General features: G+C 36.7%; 1 protein-coding gene across 2 annotated transcripts in view; it reads right to left on the reverse strand.

The window, feature by feature from the left end:
- stol (voltage-dependent calcium channel subunit stolid) overlaps positions 1 to 26,640 on the reverse strand; it is a 78,613-nt gene that overhangs the window by 21,467 nt on the left and 30,506 nt on the right. For both annotated transcript variants that reach the window (XM_089727816.1, XM_089727817.1), the window contains exons 4-6: positions 11,536 to 11,761; positions 8,211 to 8,342; positions 6,523 to 6,800 (exon numbers count right to left, since the gene is read on the reverse strand). In XM_089727816.1, coding sequence (XP_089583942.1) covers positions 6,523 to 6,800; positions 8,211 to 8,342; positions 11,536 to 11,761 — 636 coding nt within the window. The remainder of the gene's footprint in view (positions 1 to 6,522; positions 6,801 to 8,210; positions 8,343 to 11,535; positions 11,762 to 26,640) is intronic.

The following is a 26,640-nucleotide window of genomic DNA, read 5'->3' on the forward strand; positions in this document are numbered from 1 at the left end:
TTACACGATGTTATTCCTTCACCGTGGAAGTCAATCGTGAACATTTGTTGAGTAGGTATTTCATAAAAAAAATTGGTACCCGCCTGCGGGATTAGAGCGCCGGTGCATCGCTCGACACGAATGCGCCGGACGTCCTATCCTTTAGGCCACGACGACTTAATCAGTTTCCACTTCCTGACACTTCCGCTTTACTGGTAGGAAATATTGTGCGTCCACATTGTGAGTGAAAGCATTAAACTTCTTTCTGCCGTGAATTCAACATACGTTCTATGTAGAGAAAGAAACAGATGTAATACTTAGATTTCGATCTCTGAACTATATCCTTATGATCAATCCGTTAAAGAAACATCTACAAATGGAAGTAGATAAAAAATAGACCAATTGCACTTAGAACCCATTAGAAGCAACTAAAATTAAGCCTTTTCATTTAAATAAAAAGAGTACTTTGAATTTCCAACTGTTCTAATCTTAAATTTGAAATTTATTACTGTAAAATACCGCACATAAAATGTAGAAACACACAAATGTAGAAACACACACACGTTTAAATAAATAAAAAAGTCTAATTTACTTAATCTCTCTATGAGACCGGACCATATTACAGAGAATTAATACAACATAAGTAAAAGAACCAAAGTAGAGGATGCAACTGTAAAAACAAAGATACGCAGATGAAAATATGCAGTTCACATTATTTCGAACAGGTCGTACTAAACAAGAGGATGTTAGAATTTAGTTGAATAATTAAATAGAAATCAGAAAGTGAAAGCAATATGTATATTATTATCAACGCTATATTTTAAAGAGAGTTTTTAAGTTTTTACGAATGTCGTTCTATTTCATAGATTTTATTCAGTGAAAATGTTTCCTTAAAAAAGCTTGTTGCAAATCACATAGTACATCTTATCGAAAAAAAATATTACTATACAAGTGAATTATCATAATCAAAATATAGTAATTGATGATCGTAAGTTTGTATGTTTGTTTGTGTTTTAAGCGTTTATGCCGCATTAATTAGCTCCGAGTTGAATCTGATAAATGAATACTGAATACTATATAATACACTAATTAATGAAAGTTTAAATATTATTATTTTTTGCAAAAATCTCACGCTGTTACGAAATCGTGCGGAACGTTTCCAAACAAATGAGCCCTCGTAATTTTTGTATCACCAAATCAAGTTTGTTCACGTTCGGCTTCCACAAGGTAAATAAGTCGTCAAATAATAAAATACAGTGTTTACGCAGCCGTAAACGTTAACAAGCACGCGACTGTACTAATAGAACGATGCGTATAACAACTCTTAAATATACAAAGTATGATTTCGTCCCGGAGGACATAAAGCAGAAAATGTTTGCCTACAAGGTAATTGCAGACTCGTATATTAGCAAGGCTGAGAGTTAAAGAGCTTTTAAGTCTCTTTTTGGAGGCCTCGAGTATTCTTATAGGTATTTAGTTAAGATTTTTATTGATAGGTTTTGAAGAACTTAGAACAGACAGGTAACAAGCTCAGGCAAGTAAGAGGGCCCAGAGACAGAAGTCCAATGTGCTGGTCGGATCAGATATGCTTTACTCTCAACACCTCAGACCATGATGCCATCCGCGCAGCCGAGGATAGGCAGGACTAGCGCAGGATACCCAAGAGAAGGTTATTAAGGGAGGCCACGACCCTCAGTGTGGGAAGCTTAAACGACGAAAGGAGAGATCTTCCACCGAGCGGGTGATATTGCTCGGTAGACCGACCGTCCTAATGATGTTGTTCGGAACTTGTATATACGCAAGCTTGTCTTGAAAATGTTGTAGGCGAGATTCAGGCATCTGTCAAATATCTTGCGTTGTATGATGGCTGCCTGCCACGCTCAGCATTGAGGATTATCGACGCAAGGTGCATGAGGAGGACAAACCTATCATCATCATCATCATAATCAGCCTATAACAGTCCACTGCTAGACATAGGCTTTTCCAATTGCTCGCCAATGAGCACGATCCTCGGCTTCTCTCAAAACAAACCTATACCCACGTTAAACATAAATTCGAATCGTATCTATGAATGTATCCTACGCTAAACTATTTTTAAACTAATCAATACTGTATGTATGGGGGCTTTACGAAAGTATGCAAAGCATCGCATCAAAGTTGCAGAGTTGCGAACGATCAGAGCGCGGTCGTTTCCTCCCACCTGTCAGAGGGTACAGACATCGTGTCTTTGTAGCTGAGATGTTATCAGCAAACTTCGTTCAGACTTATGAACTGAGTATACTGTTCACGATGTTATTCCACGCGATACATTTAGTTAGTTCCCTTTGAAAACAGCTCGGAAAACGTAAAATCTCTTACGAAGTAAGTTAAAATCAAAAAACTTGTGTACGTCTTGGCTATTTAAACTGGATTTTCATAATGAACGTTGCCATCCGTTAGTCCACAGATTAAGGTAGCTACAAAATTACGTGTTTTTTTTCCACGTTACCTCGCTCTGAGGCGTTCCATTTAAGGCTTGAAGTGCAAGCGAGAGCGCACAACGAGCGACAAAGAGGCACAATCGGCCTCCGCGAACAAAATTACGTGTTACGTATTTTTCTATAGGCATAGTAAACAATAATAATGGAGGAAATCCTTTCATTAAATACAAAAATAAATTTGTTGTTTGTAAAATTACTTAGCGTATCAGATTTTAATGGAATAACGTTAATGCGAGCTTGATTGAATCCATTAAGGTGCGTATACAACTACGTACGGTTGCTAGGGACAGATGAATATCAGTGTAGCGTAATGTTCGGCGCCGCACGCCATACCTGCATTTACATCGATAATTTATATCGCAGACGGTCTGTATACAGTTAATATGAAAACTAAAATTAATATTAAATTAATACATATAGTTAATTAATAAAACTAAATATTATGTACCTCTAACGTATATAGGTACATAAATTAACAACACTAGAAACAGTTGTGATTTTCTTTATATACGATTGCCAAGAAATGTATTGACAAAATTAGTACTGTATTTTTATTCTAAAGTTATTTTAATTAATATATTTTATAATATAACCGGGGGACAAATCACAGACGGTAACTCGGCCCCAATTTAAGATTTCCTGTACTATTGAAATCAGGGATTGATATTGATACTTTGATACGTTTAAATATATACACATATAGATATTGAGCCCCCAGATAAAGAGCAAACAAACTTATTCATCAAAGAATTTTTGCCCAACGCGGGAATCGAATCCACGACCATCGGCCCAGCAGTTAGAGGCACTAAATACTGCACAACCGAGTCAATAAAATAAAATAAAAATCAATAAAATAAAAAATGATATTTTTCAAATAAAAATAACTTTTTAATATAAACGTGATATGAATATGATGATGGAATCCTAGACCAAAAAACGGCTTAAACAAAAGAAGCATCAACAGAAGAAATATAATAATATCTTCCTATGGCACGTTGCGATAGATCTATGGAGATATAATCCAAACCCTCATTTCAACTATGACTTCAGGCAGGTTGCCGGTCGTAAAACTCATGCCAAGTCTCAATGCAGTATGATAAGAGGACTTGCCGTGTCAAATCCACTTAATGTGGGGTAAGGTCAAAAATAAGAAAGAGAAACAGCTTTACGTTATAATATGGCGCAGTAATCACGTTTTCAACAAGGAAAAATCTCGGAATACATAATTAAGAATACTTAACACTTGGCCCAAGACGTACACCGTAATTAAAAGTTGTACAAGAACACACCGTTAAAAATTCATAGACAATTCAATTATATCACTGTCTGCCACTAGTGTTGTTTTCATATCGGACAATGATATCTGCAGGCCTTAATTTACCAAAGCGTGATTATCGATTTCTTAATTGAGAACACCGACGGTGAATTCAGGTTCGGAAAATTTTAGTAAGTCGCTGATCTAGATTCACGTTTAATTTATAAATCGGAAAATGGAATATTCATAGAAATATTAGAAAGCAAATTCAGAAAACTTTGTAGGACAACTTTGCTCAGAGGAAGTGTCGTGTTAAAGATATTTAAATTTATAGTATTGGAATTTCTGGCTTTTATTTATTAATTGAATAACTTTTTTGGACACACAGGAAAGTCAGGTCAAAACTGTGTGTCCTAATAGACTAGTGAGTGAGCTCATAGCTAATCTAATTAAATGCTTACTCAAACCCATTGTGTTGACAATATGAATGCCATCCACCGTGAGACACGTCTTCTAAGTCAGTTCTCTTCTAAGTTAGTCAAGTTCTAAGTCCTACTCGTGGTTGGACCTCTTGTGAGTCCGCACGACGAGTAGGTACCACCCACCACCCTGCTTATTTCTGCCGTGAAGCAGTAATGCGTTTCGATTTAAAGGGCGGGGCAGCCGTTGTAACTATCTCAGTATAGTTACAACGGCTGCCCCGCCCTTAGAACTTATATCTCAAGGTGAGTGGCGCATTTACGTTGTGGATGTCTATGGGCTCCAGTAACCACTTAACACCAGGTGGGCTGTGATCTCGTCCACCCATCAAAGCAATAAAAAAAAGGTGTTCAAACTAGTCTTTCAAAGAGGAACATATGACTGCTTTGTTGTACAAACAATGCATGGTAGTGTCAAAACATTATTTTATTGAAATATTATGAGGTAATTACGCAGAGAAATAATAAACAAAACACAGCTTTTGTACCTCTTAAATATCATTAGATCCATAAGACATACCATTTTTTAAATAGTTAATTATCCGTTTAATTTGAGCACACTTAATATTACTAGCGTTCGGTCAGTGGTTGAAATTCGATCATAATCTGCAATACACTTTTCTAATGCTATTGACATTTCTTTATGTAAAGTACGGAATAAAATGTTACCAAATTTTTTAAGCTAACTAGTCAATTATTAATAAATATAAAACGTAAATTATTGACAAACAAAGGAGAAAGAGATATTGAACTTTTTTGGTTTTGCCTATTTATATATAACTAGAATTGTAACTATACGATTTTAACGTGGCCCAATAAATAGTGGCATTTAGGTATTCTTGTCTAGTTTGGTTCAAGGTGAACGTGGTCAATTGGATGAAAATCTTTTTGATAATTGTTTCGTGTGAGTTCTACTAACGAATAACTGTGATTATTTATAAATCAGAATATTTTTCTAACAGGGTAGAGAGTAGAGGGTCTTGATGATAAAAACGTTTACGATAGTCGTTATTTCATCATCATCATCATCATCAACAGCCCATAGTCGTCCACTGCTGGACATAGGCCTCTCCCAATCTACACCAATGAGCCCGGTCTGCGGCTCTCCTCATCCACTTCTTGCCGGCCACCGTGCGGAGGTAATCGCACCATCTAGCCAGTCGTTATTTCAATACCTAATAATTCAAAGTAATCCTACATATTTTTTGGTAGTAATTTTCGACAACCACATCAGTCATATTTCTGACAGTATCAACCATTCTTCCACAATCAAAACAAAACTTTACTTTGGGACGATTGTGAATTCAATCGATTTCTGACTTTCACCTTAATGTTGTTGTGTGTTGGCGGTGAGTTTTTCTTTAACGTTCGAAAAAGACAAACCACGCCAAAAAGCAGGAGCCAAGTTCTTTCAGTTATTAAAATAATAATTTTGCACTACCCTTTTTTTCCTACCTAAGCTGATAGCCTTGAGAGGATATTTCAGCGGAACCTTGACTAGTAGGTGAGCTCACGGGGCTCAAACCTGACGACGTTGCTAACACGAACCCTAGCAAGAGCCGTGCTTCGCAGAATCCACCACCGGATCGGAAACGCGACCCACTGAGAAGATCCGGCGAGAAACTCAGTGGGCTGTGTCTGAGTTGCACTACCAATAAAACTACACATTGCACTATCAATAAAACTACACACTCATAAATTCACACATAATACGAAATTTGACTGTTGAATTCACGTAAATCAAGGCTGATGTTACACAGTGTGTAACGCCCACCTGATTCCGAGAACCCTTGTTTTAATTAAACTTATGCCGTTTAATTATTCTTGATTGGTGTTAACTGAAATTGTTCTTGAGGTAGCGATCGTTTCTATAAAGTTTACGTAGCTACGATTATGTTATTGAATCCGAACAAATTTCTGTTTGGTTAACTGTTAATGTTATTAATATAATTGGCGATACATGGTTATTGGATCGCCGCATCTATATATAAAAATATAAAAATGAATTGCTGTTCGTTAGTCTCGCTAAAACTCGAGAACGCCTGGACCGATTTGGCTAATTTTGGTCTTGAATTATTTGTGGAAGTCCCGATAAGGTTTAAAAGGTAGATAAATATGAAAATGCTCGGAATTATATAAAGAACAAACAATTTTGTTTTTCCTTTGATGTGTCCCCTGTCGGCCATCCGACAGGGGACATAGGGATCCATATCCCTTTTGTTTGTTTTAAGTTTATTTTTTATACAAAAGTTTAGGTCTTTTATTTATCGATTGAGGCACTACGAAGTCTGCCGGGTCAGCGAGTCTAGTAATAAAATAGTACACTAACCTGAGCTAAAACCTTCGTGTAGCAAGAGTTTATCTCCGCTACCGTGTCGCTGTAACGGTACACATTCACGAAGTCGTTAGGGCCGAGCGTGTCCAGTAGAGCCGATACGGTAGCCTTCGCCAGTCTCCAGTACGATGAGCTGACGTCATCAGAGTCATCGAGTAGTATGACCAAGTCTTTCGGAGATGTAGCCGACTCGACGAACCAGTTCGACGATCTGAAGTCGTAAAAGTCTCGGGCGTGGTGTGAATAACCGTCTTCCGGAGGCCAAGACATTGCTGCAGATAAAAATAACGTTTTATTGTTTTTCAGCGTATTGAAGTTATAAAGCACAAGATGCAAAGAAAGAAATAATAGATTAATGTATCGAATATATAAAAATGATAAGAGCAATGAAAAAATTCGTAAACCAAAATACAAAAGTGCTGAATTAAAATTATGCTTTAATTATAATTATTAATGCTTTCATTGCTATGAAGTCGTCGTGGCCTAACGGTTAAGACGTCCGGTGCATTCGTGTTGATCGATGCACCGGTGTTCGAATCTCAGGCGGGTACCAATTTTACTAATGAAATACGTACTCAACAAATGTTCACGATTGACTTCCACGGTGAAGGAATTACAATCGTGTAATCAAAATCAAACCCGCAAAATTATAATTTGCGTAATTACTGGTGGTAGAACCTCTTGTGAGTCCGCGCGGGTGGGTACCACCACCCCGCCTATTTCTGCCGTGAAGCAGTAATGCGTTTCGGTTTGAAGGGTGGGGCAGCCGTTGGAACTATACTTGAGACCTTAGAACTATATCTCAAGGTGGGTGGCGCATTTACATTGTGGATGTCTATGGGCTCCAGTAACCACTTAACACCAGGTGGCCTGTGAGCTCGTCCACCCATCAAAGCAATAAAAAAAAAATATATTTTCTTGTATGTTCATGTACAGTCTGTATGTTTTATGGACTATGAATGAGTTCACAGTCTATCCGACATCTAGTAAAAGCTCATAGACGTCCCAGTGTGAATGGAGTCACCCACCTTGAGACACAGCTGAAGTTTCAATTGTATAGTATAGCAGGACTCCCACCCTTCTAACGGAAACGCCTGACTGTTTTGCGACAGAAACAGGCAGACTATAGTAGTTGTCGCGCGGATATTACAGTACATTTTGAAGTCACCCTGGCCGTAAGGATAAGATGCTCGGAGCACTGTATCGAGCAATGCAACTATGCCGGTGTATAAATACCGAGGGAATATTTGTAATAAAACACAAATTTAAGGCTGGGACAGGTTTACGCAATCTTCTTCTTCTTATCAGCCCATGGACGTCCACTGCTGGACACAAGCCTCCCCCAAGCCTCGCCACAAAGACCGGTCCTGCGCTGCCTGCATCCAGCGGATCCCCGCGAACCTCAATAGATCGTCGGCCCATCTTGTGGGAGGCCTACCCACGCTACGTCTTCCAGTACGCAGTCGCCACTCAAGAACTTTCCGGCCCCAACTGCCATCCGTTCTGCGAGCAATGTGTCCTGCCCACTGCTACTTCAATGTCGCAATTTGGACTATGTCGGTCACCATGGTTTTCATGCGAATCTCCTCATTTCTGATTTGATCTCGCAATAAATAAACAAATTACGCAAAATACCACCTGGAAAACTCACATTAAAATAGAATATTATTATGTCACCTTACCTGGATATCTCCTCATAAATCCACTGGAAGACGCATAATATTGCCACGACAATGTAGGATCTATTTCGTAGTTGTTCACGAACAGAGGATCCAAGTGCTCTGACCACGCGATCTGATTTTGCACTTCGGGATCTAGAAAATAAACTTATAATTAAACAGAGAAAAAGCGTTTTTGTTAAATTCCTGTGTGACAGTATAAAATAGACCGGTGAAATCTATCCGATTACCCGTGATGGTCTAATTTTTTTTAATATTTATATGGGTGGGCGAGCTCACAGTCCACCTGGTGTTAAGTGGTTACTGGAGCCCATTACGAAACTGATACGCATTACTGCTTCACGACAGAATTAGGCAGAGTGGTGGTACCTACCTGTGCGGACTCGCAAGAGGTCCTACCACCAGTAAAATGGTCTAATCGGTTAGTGGTAAGAATGACAAAATTGATGTTATCCGTTCATATCTTTTATGATAGATTTTAGCACGACTATTGTTATAGCACCTTAACTTGCATCAAAGCCGGCGATTTTAGCAATTACGTAAATTTTCTTTAACTACCCTTTAAAAGAAACGTAATTGGCAAACTTGGTTCATTGGGCAGCCGTGATTGCTTTCTCTTCGACATTCAGCCGGAAAAATTAATGGCTCGGCTGTGTGCTATGGGGTTTGTAAAATAAACGTTCTTAGGCCGGTCCAATGTAACTACATCCTTTGAATTAAGTGCGGCGGTTGTAATATTTGGCCTCCTTTATGTAAGACTAGCTTTTGCCCGCGACTTCGTCCGCGTGGATTAGTTAATTATTTTAGAACAAATTTGGTTAGCATATAAACGTTATTGTGAGCTAACCTTAACATATAAACATATGCTGTTGCGGACTTTTTTTTAGATCTTTTAAAGGAGAACAATTCTGTCATACATTATTTTAGCGAAAATTTAACCGTTTCTGTAGCGCACGCTGCGGAAGCTGTCAAAAGGGAAAAAAATCCGATTTTGAAACATTCTTTATTGGTGCTCCGCCTGTATTGATCTTAGCGTGATGTTATATAGTCTAGTGATGTTATAAAGTCTGTTATATAGCCTTCCTCAATAAATGGGCTATCTGACACTGAGAGAATTTTTCAAATCGGACCAGTAGTTCCTGAGATTAGCGCGTTCAAACAAAAAAAACTCTTCAGCTTTATAATTTTAGTATAACGGATTTAAGTACAAAGAATTTTGACGATTTGACTGTTCAAAGTTTACGATAGGGGTCTACGTGATTTTCTGTTTCGACCGAATAATGTCGATATCGATTAAAGAACTGTACATGTCTGTGTACAGTCTGTACAGGGATCGTTTACGGAAATGAAAGAACGTGGTAGTATTGGATTACATACATGACATTAAATACATAATTACAAATGGAAGATACACTTTATGGTCGTTTCTTGGATTAGTACGACATGTAATGCAAAACTAAACTGACGGCCGAAGTCAGGGCCCTAAAGTTTCAGACAAATATTTTTTTGTATGGAAACTAGCGACATCTTATAGCAGATGCCCCTAAACTTATATGCTGTTAAAGTTAAGGCATTTAATTATTGTATAACTAAACACAGAAAATAAAAAATAATAATAAATCTACAAGTCTTTATTTGTTGTAGAAAATTTACAAAATCCTTTATAAAAAATAAAATATAGGATAATATGTTACTGCTATCTACAGGAGCAATGAGAAACTAATCGAAGCGCAGCCATCCAGTGGTCGACGCCCGTAAACATTTTTGTTGAGTGCTTGAGTTGCTTATCTATAACTAATTTATGTGTATTATCTATGGCCGAAGTCAATGGTCTCAGAGAGCTACATTCGTTTTAGATTGGGGGTTTACGAAATATGAGCTTATATGATACTGTAATTTCGAGGGCGAAACCCTAACGACCTTTATAAAACTTGCCGTAAAGCTAATAGTGGCCCATCGAATATTATATATACAAAAGTTTCAGCGAATATACTGAAAATGTATGATGGATGATATATGAATAAGGAAAAGCATTAATTTTAGAGGTTATTGAAAAAAACTACAAAGTTAAGGAAGACAGTATCGTCATTACATATAAATTATAGTTTCTGGCAACACTAATAGACAAAATGTATGTCAAAAAGTCGATAAATCATTCCACCCTTCCACGTGTCAACAAAAGAAATGGTTTCCATTATTCAGGGGGAGGCTTGTTGCTTGTTTTAAATTATTTCAATAGTTCAACTATCAGAATTATTCATAACATTTGATTTTAACTTGATAATATGAAGCAGGTTAATATTTTCGTTTTAATGATTTATACATGCTGTAGCTTTCGATGAAATCAGGGACCCATTTCTGTCAGTTTTTTTTAGTAAAGAATGCCATTGCCTTACAATTTTTTTTATTTTTTTTATTGCCCTTGTAGGCAGACGAGCATACGGCCCACCTGATGGTGAGTGGTTACTGTCGCCCATGGACTTCAGCAATGCCAGGGGCAGAGTCAAGCCGCTGCCTACTAATATAACATATAACTATTATAATACATTACAAAAAATATAAGATTTGTATTCTACTTTACTGGTGGTAGGACCTCTTGAGAGTCCGCGCGGGTAGGTACCACCGCCCTGCCTATTTCTGCCGTGAAGCAGTAATGCGTTTCGGTTTGAAGGGTGGGGCAGCCGTTGTAACTATACTGAGATCTTAGAACTTATATCTCAAGGTGGGTGGCGCATTTACGTTGTAGATGTCCATGGGCTCCAGTAACCACTTAACACCAGGTGGGCTGTAAAAGCTTTGTTTTTTTTTATACAATAATTTATTATTAACAAGTTATTATTAAATGTAAATGATCAAAACAAAAGAGTAAAGTATTTTTGTATATTATATTTAATAGATTTATTTATATTTAATAAATCTATTTCTCTAGCTGAATTTCTCCCCGTCTCATACTTAGGCGTCTGTTTAGAATGTTCCGTAATTTATGGTTGACTGGTACAAAATTCTTTATGGCACTAGATTCCTCATTTGTACTCTACTAGCGACCCGCCCTCGCTTCGCTTCGGAAACTGTGATTTATTATTGATTTCTCCACTATTTAATGGATGTTATTATACATATAAACCTTCCTCTTCAATCACTCTACCTATTAAAAAAAACCGCATCAAAACCCATTGCGTAGTTTTAAAGATTTAAGCATACATAGGGACAGACAGATATAGGGACAGAGAAAGCGACTTTGTTTTATACCATGTAGTGATTACGTAATGAAGGTTAAAAAGGAAGTCTTAAAATAAACAATTAACAACAATTGTATAGAATTGATTACCTTCAACGCTGATATAGGGCGGCATCAAAACAGCACTATAGCTAGTGTTGACAGCGATGTGATCAAAGTGCCGACTGGGGGCGAGGAGCAAACGTCGTGCCTTCGCCGCCAGAGTTCCATCATCAGCGTGGACATTTAACCATCGCGCGTCGTAATATGTACCGGGGGTGCCTTCAGATCCACTGCTTGATGATAACGCGGCGGCTTCGGCGCTGTCCATGATCCGCTAAATCACAAACAAATATCATTATTATTGTCATGTTATTAAATTTAAAAATATTTTGCTTAAAATTGTTCACATATTATTTGAATTTCACACATGCTTACAAGATACTATAAAAAACACTTTTACGTTCAATCTCGCGTTTTGTAATGTCATTATAAATTATTGTCGGATATTACGAATACTTTACAGTGAATATATCAGCAAAATATATCTGGTAGGCAGCGGCTTGGCTCTGCCCCTGGCATTGCTGACGTCCATGAGCGACGGTGACCACTTACCATTAGGTGGGCCGTATGCTCGTCTGCCTACAAAGGCAATAAAAAAAAAAAAAAAAAAACAATGTTCAAATGTCGACGGATAAAAACTCTTAAGTATTTGAAACGTCGAAAATAAAATAATTACAACATAAAACGCGGGATCAAACCGTAAAAGTAGTTTTAATTGCGTTGTAGACGTCAGAGATAGCCAAAGAAAACATTATAACCCAAAATTATCATAATCAATTCAATATTTTTTTTTTCTGATTTGATTTTGGTTTTATTTTGTTTTATAGAGTAATGTCAACATTAAAATTTAAAAGTTTAATTAATAATATTAAATAGTAATAATAAATTAATATCTCAAATATATTATTAAAAGGCCTTTAGGCAAGGTTCCGAAGGCAGCGTTCCCCCTTTGAATTTATTTAAATTTGTATTATTTCGAAATCATTATGTATTTTTTCTCTATGATTAGATAGATAATAGAGGTCATTGCTTTCTTGTATAACGTCTACACTCGATGTCAACAGCTTGACTGTGTTATGACAAACTTGCAAAGGCGGAATCAGTCAAGTCATCCGTGGAGGGAGAACACAAAGAGTCCTTGATAAAAGCGACAGACAATCGGCAATTAGCCAGGGTGGAATTGGGCTGATCGATAGTCGCCTTTGTCCCGACGCTGGGGCATTAGCGACTGATCTGAAATAAAACCAGCTCCCGCTTTTATTGAGATCAGAAAGGGCTGATGCGTTCAGTAGTTTAAAACTCCTGGTCTATATTTAAGTTCTCAGTTTTCTGGTTCCCATAAATTTAATTAATCTGACCATTTCATTTTGTTAAAAAAACCTTTATAAATTTAATCAATGGAATTTTTATGCAAAAGGTTTCGCAAAGATTTTTTTATTGCGACTGAATTAATGCGCACAACAAATAAAAGTATGACAAGAAAAGATTTTTAACATAAGAAATTGTACAAAAGCGTAACAATCCAATATTAGCATAAAAGAATTTGAATATAAAGCAAGTTTATGACAAAGTAATTTTCTTAATATCTTATGCAAATACAAGAATAATATTCGGATTATTATCTTGAAAGAGTTTTGACCTGGTCACCTTGTGAGGTGACATTTGGCAACCCTTTCGGTTCGCTGGTATTCTCAATGGTTGCGTGTCGACCCTGCTTTTATTATCCGCAAGCTTATACATATTTGTACGTTAATGTGCAGCCCTGGATAACGGAATCAGAGCTTTCCGTTACTCATTTATTTAGTTTGTTGATAAATGTTCGCACTTCAGGTATGTGGATTTCATTCATGATAGACGTTTGAAGTTTACTTTGTCTTTTTTAGGATAAAGAAACATTTTTTTTTTGTTCCGATGAGAAATCTTTTCCCTTCTTTTTATAGAGCCCCGATCCTTATCCTTTAACCAAATCATATTTACATACATCGCTATTTAAAAGTGATCGGAATGAAATGATTTGTCGGAACTTGTAATCGATTGGAATGAAATGAAGTAGAACGAAACGTTGTTAGATGAAATGAAAAAATATAAGAAATGTCACAATAATTTGGAAATTTACTTTAGTGGTCTTTTGGAAGAGCCCATAAATCCACGTCCAGAGACTTTGTTTCATTTTCCCGAAATAGTGCCCTTTTACGGATGCTAAGCGGTTAATGAGCCACGTTGTTACAATATTAAAGTGAAGAAGCACTAGGTCATCTAGCACTAGGTTACTAATCAGTTAAAATAATTCGCACCGTTTCGCTCGTGGCGTTTCCGTTAAAAAATCTCATGGAATAAACTCTAAGCTCGGCGATGTTACCAGAACCCGTCTACATCACAACGTAAATGCCCGCTGCAAGTAATACATAAAATGGAAGTAAGTATCAATTGAATTCCTACAACAGCTCTGCATGAGTAACTAATAATGAAATATTACAACTTTAACTTTGTCTACATAGTCAACATACAATCGAAATTCTTTGGACAAGCCATTTAAATCTTTTTACGTTGGAACGTGGTGGACTTTTCAGTGACAATCAAAGGTACTTTTGTTTGCTAAATTCTTTTTCCAAATACGAACATCAACAATTTCAGGGTGTCTTCTCATTTTTTTTTTTTAACATATACAACTGTTTTCAAGAGCCTCTGCAAACAGTTTATAAACGAGAGTTTTTATTCGGGAGATGGAATGGCCTCATCGTCGGAACGATCCCTGGAAGCGGGGGCGAAGTAATTAAAACTTGCACTAGGCTCTCTTGCACCGACGCCGCTTACACTACGAGATTTTTATTAAACTTAATCCTTTGATAAGAAACAACTAGAGCGCAGTTCTCGCAGAGTTACCGCTCAATGTTCGCAGGTGTATTCTCATCTTGCGGTTTTGTAATGAAATGAATAAATAACTGAGAATATTTAGAAAAATACTAATAAATATATCCGTAAATATAAATTTTTTTGATAGTTACTAACATCGCAATATTCTTTCAATTTTCTGTATAAGTACATCAGACCTTTTATATAACAAAATTAGCTACCATTAAAACTCGTATATACAACGTAATAAAAGGACTTTCTTCTTGCCTAGCCTCTAAGGAAAAGTTAATTAATTGGACGTACTTTTTCTTCCTTTACCCTAATCCCATTTCTTGACGGGGTCCGTTTTCGTAGCTGCGTACCTACTATGTAAAACAACGTATAATTTATTTATCTATCTGGGTGCTAATGAAAAATTTGCGATTCCATGATGTTACAAATATTTTATCTCGGCCATTAAGACGGGCTGTGAAAAGGCTGTTATTCTTGAAACAATGCCGAGGCCGCTGCGTAAATGTGCCGTTTCTTTATTCTGTTTGAAGCCACGTTTTCAGTACAAAAGAGGTGTTTTTTCTCGGTGTCGCTCAAGACAACGGACTTTACAATTTTCCAATTACGTTTTTAATAAATAAGTTTTATTATGAATTTATGTATGTACGTGCGAACTCCAATCTTAAATAGTCCCAATAGAATCGTCTATCTAACATACCAAATGAAAATTTACACGAAATTACATTACACCGAGAGAAGATTAACAGAGTTTCATAAATATCCATCGAAAAACATAAGAAAATGAGCATACAAATAAATATTTAAAGAGAGCTATGGTAAAGTTAGTAAGACAGAATGCAATGTTGTATTTATATAAGCGATAATATACATATATTGCACAATTTTTTGGGACCTAGTGATCAATTTTACTGGTGGCAGGACATATTTTGAGTCCGCACGGTTAGGTACCACCACCCCGTCTATTTCTGCCGTGAAGCAGTAACGCGTTTCGGTTTGAAGGGTGGGGCAGCCGTTGTAACTATACTTGAGACCTTAGAACTTGTATCTCAATGTGGGTGGCGCATTTACGTTGTAGATGTCTATGGGCTCTAGTAAAAACTTAACACCAGGTGGGTTGTGAGCTCGTCCACCCATCTAGGCAATAAAAAAAATAAAAAAAAAGTACGAAGGATACGCAATCAGATCACATCTTCTGCTAATATTTGCGATGTTTTTATATTAAATTGAACGTACAAGCTATTGCATAGTTTTGTGTTCATTATTAGTATTTTCAACTTAAGAACCTTCGTTTATATTTAGTTTCGTATTAATTAAGATTTGTTGTGGAATTCATCCACGAAAAGCAAATGTAATTGAAGGACGTTGCTTGATTGATTGTGGTAGGTGATTTTGCATTTTAAGCGAACTGCGTAGAGACGAGAATTGATTGAATATCATTCAATACGAAGAACGGAGTCTGTTCAATGGAATCGTGCCAGGATCGGGTTCCTGTGTCTGTCGGCGCTGTCCAAGCTTGGTATGAGAGCAATCATAATCCACGCGCCGACAGAATAACGCCGATAACATTCTGTTTGTCTTTCAAGAATATGCTCTACGTTTTGAGTTTAATAACTATTTTATCTTTCCTTAAAAATGTATTTAGGTAGTTTTTTATTTATCTACCATGACGAGATCATGTAGAAAATCAGTATGATTAGGTTGAAATATAAGGTGACGAAATGACTTATACAGAAATATGATAAATAAATAAATAAATATTTACGTATTTATAACAGTCACGACACGTTAACTGGTCCCGTGCTAAGTTCGTAAAGAACTTGTGTTACAGGTACCAGATAACGGAAATAAATGTAAGATTTTTATTATACACATACATATATTTAATATACATCCATAACCCTGGAAAGTACATTTTATATTTATCATACAAATATCTTCCTTAGCGGGATCCGAACCCGCAACCCTCTTGCGTAGTGACCATGTCACTTACCACTACACCAGACGGCCGTTACAATAGTAATGTATAGAAGATTTTCTGATCTCTTATCTATATATTAATATGTGAAGCAAAAATTTTCTATCCCATTTTACGAAAATTGCGCAGACGGAGGAGTATGAAATTTTCCATACTTATAGAGAATATAGAGAAGAAGTGCGCAATGCTAATATATTTTTTTAATAATGCATAAAACATACATTAAATCAATAAAGAAAACATTACTCACACTACATACCATGTATTTGACGCATGTATACTGTTTATTGTCAAACTTTTGTTCTTGACGTCTGTGGTCAAATTGAGAATAGATTAAATATTGTTTGTCTTTATTAATATATTTTTATAGTGCAGCCTTGGCGAAATTTGTGATTATAGTAGTATAAAATACAATCATAATAGTGCACAAACTTACAATTCCAATTAATTATAATCGAATTTCGACTACTGCGGGACCACTAGTAAAACTTAAATACGTACAAGATTAAAATTCCCAACAAGGTATTGTTCAAGTAGATATTGCTAAGCTACCTGAGTCCCGAGTTATATTATGTTCAGTGTAATCAACATGTTTATTTGAACGAGACGTAGCTAAGTAGAAGTCGTAGAAGACGACATAATTTATTTCTCGTTCTTAGATCGATGCCTCCAATGAACACTAAGCTAACTCCAAATTCGTAGATTTACAGGAGGAGTGTTTAAACGAAAAAAGTTGATGAAATCTTTATTATTGCAGATATATTTATGTTTTTTTTTTTGTGTAACTAGCCGATTTACTTTTGCTTCGAACCCCATCAATAATGATTAATTGTAATACTTTTAAAATAGTGAAGCGATTTGCGTGAAAAACGAAAATTTCAAAATTTTGAGTTAGAGTAGTGTTCGTTGGAGGCATCGAGATGGACCGAGGATAACATAGAACGTCTCGAAGCACGTCTCAACAATAACATGATTACTTCGAAGTTATATTTATTAAAGTCGATAAGGCTAATACGATAAGTGTACTCGTTTGATATGGTACTAGATGATGACCGAGCTTTGATCGGGTTTTTTTTTAATAACGCCATCTTGTTGTTTCTTTAATGCTGTTGCTCTCAATTAAGAAAAATATTATTATTATTCGCCAATAGATGTCGGGAAGAATCATAAAATTTATTATCGATAAAGTTGATTATTGAAAACACGAATAAAACAACATTTTCTGAAAATAAATCGTAGCTAGATCGATTTATCGCCTCCGAAATCCTTTGTATACTAAATGTTATGAAAATCTTTGGAGCCTTTTCCGAGGTTCAGATTATATAGGTATATATATACAAGAATTCCTCGTTTAAAGGTATAAGATTTGTGAGTGAGGTCATTGACTCCCGTTCTTTAGCTCGCTCTCAGCTCCCACGCGACTAGTCTAATGCACTCGAGACGATAACTCTAAGCGGATCTGACTGCACATGTTTGTTAGTATCTAAGCAATCTTAAAATCAGTACATCTGTAAATGACATCAGAGTGAATCCAATTAGTGAAACAAAGATTTTACGGCCTCTGTTAACGCTTTTGTATACGAGTATGAGTAGGTACCACGACCCCGCCGTATTTCTGCCGTGAAGCAGTAATGCGTTTCGGTTTGAAGGGTGGGGCAGCCGTTGTAACTATACTTGAGACTTTAGAACTTATATCTCAAGGTGTGGTACATTTACGTTGTAGATGTCTATGGGCTCTAGTAACCACTTAACACCAGGTGGGCTGCGAGGTCGTCCACCTATTTTTAAAAAAAACCGAACATAGCTCAGTTGATTTTAGAAATTTAATGGCGTCATTCATGCCATGAGCAGAGGTTGTATTTTTCAAACCTTTTACGCCTCCAACGCTGTAGACAAATAAAATAGTTTCGTAAACTTTAATCGAAGCACACATATGTAATTTCCCCGAGGCTATTTCAAAATGAATAGATTTCACCCACGCAGTTCACATAGACCGCGTGGGACGCGTTTTAGATAGTAATTTGAGGTCTTTTCATTTCATATTATTAATTTCAGTGTTATTATACCAATTTTTTCCAAGAGCCAAATATGATTGTTCCTGAACGTTTTTTTATTTCACGAATATACAGGAAACATGATATAATTTGATTTCGATGTCGAAAATTAATAATCAATATCGTTTACCTACACGGCTTCCTGCCTAAGCGTTGTATTAGTAGAAGAACCGGGCGTGCCATAGGAATATTGAGTAAGTAGCCTACGGGAGCATCGGTCTCGGAACGACGACTGTAGAGTGAGAGAGACAGAGCATCATCTCAAGACTGCGAATCAATAAAGTCCACTCGTACAAGTTGGGCGGTGCAGCGGCTTGATATGGGTCACGGTGCATCCAGCCTTAAGATTATATATAGTTAATGGTTCTCACAAGGCAGCTATTTCACGGTCTTACGACAATGTTATGTCGACTAAGCTAAGCTATTATGAGTGCTGGAATATTATCGGCGGATCGGCATTCGTTCCGGATTCCGATAGATCCTTGGCTCGGCGTCGACATTCATGTCTTATCGGAGATGATTTTCGAAGCAATTTCCGTAAGCAATTGCAGGCGAGGCGGGACGAGAATTACGTCAGAACGTTTCTTGTTGGGAACGGTTGGTGTTTCGCATTTGCCGATGGCGATATTAAGGTCGGGCAAGTGCAGCGGTGTGCTTCCTGTCCCTACACGTTCTGGCGGCTCGACACCGGAATTTGATGGCAATTGTTGTTGAACACAAAGTGTCAGTGCCCATTGTGTCACTCGTAGTATTTTGTGTTGTATTTACGATACGGAATTTTTATTATGCTCGTTGATGTACAACTTTTAAAGGACGTCTTAAACTTATAAAATTATTGTTCATTTGTTATTGATCGCATTTGAACCGAAAATTAGCAACGAAACCGGATGTTTGACTTAAGCTAGTGCACGATTAATATAAAGTAATCAAAAGTATATATACATTTCGTAAAAAACGTTTTATTCTAAACTTAATAGTATTACAATAAAAATCGGATCGCTTCAACTGGCACTTGATTTCCTGAAAGTGTTCCGACATTTATCAGCTTTTCCCGCTAAGTGCTACACAAGCTTTTAGCGTAGTCGAGTAGTGGCTACGAAGTGCTACGAATGTCTACGAATAAATCTCTCTACAAATAGATGTTATCGGTGTTTTTTTATTATTTATACTCATGTAATAAACCGTAATAAAATTTATTAGAAAATTCTAAACGAATTAGATATTTAATAAAATGTATTTATAACGTCATTTAATATCAGGTGGTCCTAAAACTTGGTACATATAGCTAAATTCATAAAAAATATCCAAAATCATCTTTATTGATACCAGCAATGCCAGCAAGGGACGCAAGAGCATAGATGCTCTCGCGGCCTTTATTAGAGTTATTAGATCTTAAGGTAAATAGCGCCGGGGATATTGTTTAGTGGGTATTTAGTCCCAAGCAACCCATTGTCCCGCTACTCCTAGGCACGATTCTACCCAAATTCTTCAAGATAATGTTAATTAGAATCCAAATTTACGTTTCGAAGTATGTGCTCTCTACAAGTTTAGATGTTTATAGACTTTAATACTTAACTTAAAATCGGGCGAACCCTGAGGTCGTGCGTCCATACTACTAATAAAAAAGATTAATTTAATTAAAAAATGACTACGTAATACAAGTCATATTAAATATTCAAACATTCTCTCTCAAAACTATGTTGGATCAGATAATGTGAACTAATACCGCGTCTATTTTGGCAACTTAGTAATATTAATCTAACGAAATTTCAAAGTTCTCACAACAAATAAGTTTGAAATATCTTAGTGCGCCGAGCTACTACGCCGTGTAATATTCAGACAGCGTGTATTCGCACTAACTATTCAAAACGTCTGATGCGACACCTGCTTCCAGGATAGTTCTATCGGCAGAATGTGGAAAACTTCAGAGCACGTGCGTCGTTTCGTCGCGAGCTATCTTCATAAACTGTTTGTGCAACATTACCCGAATTGTTACTCTAATTACACTATATACTACTAATAAATTGGATCACTGTTGTTAGCTAATTTTATTCATTGAATCGAAGTTTTGATTGGAAGTGTTTGGAAAGCCATTGTACCTAATATATTATTAAAGGATATATTTAAACTGAATTTATTTAAGGTTAATAAGGAATTACGCTTTCCAAGTCAGTTTATGACTATGTATGTAGGTGCGTAATTAGTTTTTTTTTTTATTGCTATACATTATCAAGCAACTAGCTTTTCAGTAAACACTTCAAAACATCGTATATTTAACAAAGATTTCCAAATATAGTTTGGAAAAGAACAAAAAAGATTAAAAGACTAAAAGTCCGCATTATTATTTTCGTTTATTCGCATGTATTTCGATGAACACTTATTCAGAGCACAGCGTACGCGTGCGTCACCAACATCCATCAATTAAAACGACTCGCACCTTTGAAATATCGTTCGTAATTATGAAACCGAGATCAATGATTTTTTTATTGGCTGTAGTACGCCGGGCTCACCTCGATTGCCTAATCCAGCCAGTCAATTGATCGACTCGCTTCCGTGGGTAACGAACTTCATGAAAAACGATTTTACTTCCTTCCCGATGACAGAAGAATTATGGCACGAGATATTTTTGTGTTGACGAATACCTATTAGAAAATTCAGTGATTGTGTACTTTGAAAGTTTTTTTAGGGTAAAATAACCGTATGGATCTTTGTGTAATAAAAAAAAAACTAATAGGTAATCGTGTTTTTTAGCTCATAACCAAATGTGTCTCACTCACTGTGTCTCAGTCATCTCGTATTCTTATCTATGAAGTGAATGACGTGAAATGCATAGAAAAATGTAAAAATGAAATACTTCGGTGAAAATGTAGCTGATTAATGAATTTAATGATAATAAAATCTAAATTTTTTTACATTAAATAATTAAAACAGCACTCTATAGTAGACTAATACAGTCGTAAATTGTCTGTTTTCATTAGTAACAATTCCGTAACAGGAATTAATTCGTAGAACAATTCTGAATATGTGTTCAGAAATATGACGGACATTTGCACAGTGCATAAGTTTTTGTATGAAATTCTGCATATCTGTACAATATGATAGCGAAACTAGAATCTGAAGCCGAGTTAAACCAAAAAGGTAATTAAATTTTCCAAATTTCGGTTTTTATGGAAGCGTATATGGATGGGTAGATGGCGACATCAAAATTGTGTCTATTACTGCCGCGAAGAAGTCTTGCGTTCCAATTTGAAGAGTCTGAGAGACGTGAGTGCTGGCTTTTACGTTTTCTGTCGAATCTGATATGTGACACCCACTTGGTTGTGAGTTCGTTCGCTCATCTACATTTTTATTAACAGTTTAGGAATTAATGAATCTAATTTCAAGGCGTTGAAAAACAATTTTGTGCTTAAAATTTTCAGTTTTATTTACAGGAATTCTCTATTAGCACAGCGATAATTTTATTTTCGATCATGTGCAACTTAAAGCGGGTCAACAAACTAATCGACATGCACAGAATTTCAGTTCTACTCCTGCCGTTTGTACGAAAAATAAACAATGCTAAAACAAAATAGAATCTCGGAAAGTACATGTGCCGTGAAATGCGGTAAACGATGAATTGCCTTTTAAGCCCGATCGTAATATACAATGTGTTTATATTTTATAACAAAAGCCATTAGTGCATTCGGTAACTAGGGCATTTGTGCGGTCGGGTCATTGCTCTCTGCCCAAACTGTAATACACAAACTGAACGACTTAACGATTTATTGCTTTATATGTATATGCGAGATTTCTAGTGTATCCGAATCGTAGATGAGTATGTAAGGTGTATCCGAATGCAATGAGTGAGTGATTGGAGTGATTTGTGATTGGTAGACGTATGAAATAGAACAATTGAAAGAGTGAGTCGTATGAAAGAGTATGTAATTTAAAAAACGAAGAACATTGAACTGTACGAAGGACGCAGACGAATATACACATATAAAAAAAACTCCAAATTAGTAATGATTCGTACTCCCCTGGAATTCTACATATATGTACATCGATACGGCTGGACGGCATAACGAGAAAATTCTTAGGCGGCGTAACGATGACAGTGGAAACATCACTATAATAGACTATCAAAGTATACGAAAATAAAATTCTTGCGAATCATTAAACGACTTTTTACTCCTTAGGGAAATGCAGACAAAATAAAGTCATGTTCGTTTTAGATATAAAATCTAGTCGTGTTCAATAATGCATTTTTTTTATTGCTTAGATGTTTGGACGAGCTCACAGCCCACCTGGTGTTAAGTGGTTACTGGAGCCCATAGACGTCTACAACGTAAATGTACCACACACCTTGAGATATAAGCTCTAAGGTCTCAGTATAGTTACAACGGCTGCCCCACCCTTCCAGCCGAAACGCATTACTGCTTCACGGCAGAAATAGGCGGGGTGGCACCTACCCGTGCGGGCTCACACGAGGTCCTACCACCAGTAATGCATTTTCCGCATTCAATAGTTTCACACTAGGCTTTTAGACTGTGTTTAAAAATCTATGCTAGACAAGAATAAATACACACAGGTTTTTTAATTACGTAGAAGAGTGAATGAGCTCACTGCTTGTAAAGTGGTTACCGGACTATAACCATTTTCAACAAAGAACCTAATTCCAAATTAGGATTCCGTGGACTATGGGAACCAGGAACTGATCTATATATTTAAATACGTTTTAAATACAGATCTCTAGCAAATTTGTTCGTGACACAAATATTTGCTCGACATGTGAACCGAATCTACGATCCTCAAACCAGCGGTTATGGGGGCCATCGACTCATTCCGCTATGCCAATTAATGTTAAGTGTTTTTAATTAGTATTTGTTTTATTGTAATTTTTCGTCTGGTTGAATAAAGCTTGAACGTAGAAGGGGCGAGTCAGAGACCGTTGGCGCAAGGGTGTGGAGCAGCAATCTACCATTACTGTTTACATTATACCTCCCGTTATATTATTATGATTTATTACTCAATCGATGCGCCTCCCGCAAACAAACTCGGTAATTTCGGCAAGATTTTGCACAAAGCTCAGTGCGCTCTGGAATTTCAACGGCGCCTTGAATTTTAAGGAATCATTGCTTTGAAGTTATACATATAAGATGTGTGACGTGAAATAAAAAGAATGTGGTTATTGACTATAATTTTTTTCATTGGTTTTACGGTATTAAGATACAATTTAAAACTACTTGTTTGGTTTTGCGTTTTTTTTATTTTCATTAAACCGCTAAACCTCACTATACTATTAGTTTATTATTTTCGAAGTGAAACGCAGTCAGCATTATATACAAAGAAAATAAATAACCGGAAGAACGAATCACGCACGGTCATCCGCTCACACGAATGTTTGCGCGATGTGAGTATCGAACCTACGACCCTTGGCGCAACAGAGCCAGGGTCGCTAACTATTGCACCACCGGGTAAGTCAAATGTCGAAGCACAACCTCTTGCTTTTTTGTCACTACGAAAATTATAAACTATTCGAAGCTGGAATCGTAAATGTTGTTGTAACTATTTTTATTAATAAACGCGTATTTACATTGCATTATAAATCTTACGACTCTTAGGATAGGATTAAAATTACAATAATTATATTAAAAATGCCATGAAATATAGTTGCTGATACCGGTATTTGCAACTCACACCATCAGTGGTTAAAACTACATAGTGAAATACCTCCTCACTATACACGCCACGTCATGATAAACACTTTCGTTACCAAGCAATTAGCTTAGCTGGAAATCGAAAGTTTTTTAAAAATGTTAGACTAACCTTTCAAAACATGCACTGACGCGTCATATAAAAATATATACGGCCTTTGTAGACAGAGGAGCATATCGTCGTTGCAAATTAAAAATCTCCTGTGACATTTTGGCTCAAAATGATGTTTTCATATATTATGAAAGTTATTTTGAATAGCTATACTCAGCAAAAATACCCATGTGCATATCTCAATATTTTATTTTATTACGCAACAATCTTAAAAAAATCCTAAGCGTCGGTTTGAATTTTATTGTAGATCAAAGTATTCTTCTATGCGTTAAAAAAATATTTGCATATTTTTTTTTCAGGAGGTAGATTTATTAGATTTTCCCGAAAACTACATTTAAACACATAGGAGATTTTAAATTTGCAATGACGATAGTGGCCATCTGATGGTCAGTGGTTACCGTTGCTCATGAACGATGGCGATTTCATTGAGTACTTTTCGCAGTGTCGTTTGAAAAAGGATGTCATAACGCTTGGGAAACACCGTAGACAGTTCAATCCAGAGCCGGATATTACGTGGTTAAAGGGGTTTCTGGAAACACGCGATCGCGATCGATGACCCAGCGGTTCCAGATAGTATGAACTAATTCTGCTATGATAAAGAACGAACCTCAGAGTATTACACATCAGGATCATCAAAGCATATAACAGCTTTTTTGTTATTACTTAGATGGGTGGACGAGCTCACAGCCCACCTGGTGTTAAGCGGTTACTTGAGCCCATGGACATTTACAACGTAAATGTGCCACCCACCTTGAGATATATGTTCTAGGATCTCAGTATAGTTACAACGGCTGCCCCGCCCTTCAAACCGAAACGCATTACTGCTTCACGGCTGAAATAGGCAGCGCGGTGGTACCTACCCGCGCGGACTCACAAGAGGTCCTACCACCAGCTTAAAACAGTTTTGAAATAACGCTATTGTCAAAGTGAAAATAGAACAAGAGTACAACTAGAAAGCTACAGTATATTAACTTGTTTCAATATTCAGAAGAAACACTGTTAATTCCCAGGAAAGCTTCGGATGTTTCACTTAATTTTACAACACACCGAATTGTGGATGCTCAGTCGGATCTCGCACAAACACAGAGACGAGTGCATTCAGGCTACGTGCAGACCGATATTGCTCGCTTTTGAATCCAGTTTAAGCAATATTCGTTCTATTATACATATTCGGTTCGGGATAAATAAAAATTCTACCGAATCAACTAAAAACTGTATTCAACACTTAAAAGACCTAAACACTCCACAAACACTTTAAAGTTCTCAATTCGCTTCTTCCGCTTCGCTTCAGGTGATTCGTTCGCTGGTCCGTTTCCAGTAGTTCCGATTCCTGACTGATTGCGTGCCATCTTTACAACACTTTTATAGCCGATACCTCATCCCTAGAATTATCGAGAATATTCCACACGTCTCTAGTATTGTGTTTCTGCTATCGGACAATAGATGGCGTTGTACTTCTCGAGCGTTCTAGGTACTACCAGATCCTTCGACATTCATTCGACTATTCAGCGATAGATGGCGTTACTCTTACCGGCGTAATAATATTATTATGTAAGTACGAGTAAGGGAGAAATCGGTCATGCAATGTGCTATTAGCTTTGTTGTTTAACGTCATGTATTGAAGATGTGCTATTTAATGAAACCTGATCAATAAAATGTATATTTTGGGAATGGAGGGGATGGAGATGTTTTCGCAAACCGAATATTGGTAAGGAATTTGTATAGCAACGTGAACAATGACGTCATAATTCGATACATTCTTTTCTCTGTCGAGCATGAAATCGAAACATTTATTACTGAGCTGATTTTAATATGGTTTTCGTTGAGGCTTCCTAGTTCAAAACGAACGATCATTCGAAACATTTATTTTAGCCAGATTTTTGAGCGCGATTCAGGTATCTACCAAATTTATTATTGTTGTCGATAGATATGTTGGTACTGTTTTTATTATTTCTGCGTGTTTATTATTCAAACAACATAAACATGTTTCCGAAGAAACAAACGATTAGTACTTGCAATAAGTTTGTACCTAAGAATATCACATTGACGAAATAAAATCCAACCAGCCCACTGAGTTTCTCGCCGGATTTTCTCAGTGGATCGCGTTTCCGATCCAGTGGTAGATTCTGCGAAGCACTGCTCTTGCTAGGGCCAGTGTGAGCATCACTCTGGCTTGAGCCCCGTGAGCTCACCTACTAGTTAAGGTTACGCTGAAATAGCCTCTCAAGGCTATCAGCTCAGGTAGGAAAAAAAATCTAAAGCAACTCTGTACGAATCAACAAAGTGCGATGCACAAAAGGCGGTAGGTAGTAGCTGTAGTAGGTGCGTTGGAAAATTAAATAAAGGTATACTTTAGTATCCATTATGTATACATACAGCACGCTATTAATTCAATTTACAAGAAAGCTGCAAAGCGTTCAATTGAAGCGTGCTGATGGAATTCCGTATCGGGTA

This window comes from Bombyx mandarina, chromosome 05 (assembly GCF_030267445.1).
Source record: "Bombyx mandarina strain Sakado chromosome 05, ASM3026744v2".
NCBI lineage: Eukaryota > Metazoa > Arthropoda > Insecta > Lepidoptera > Bombycidae > Bombyx > Bombyx mandarina.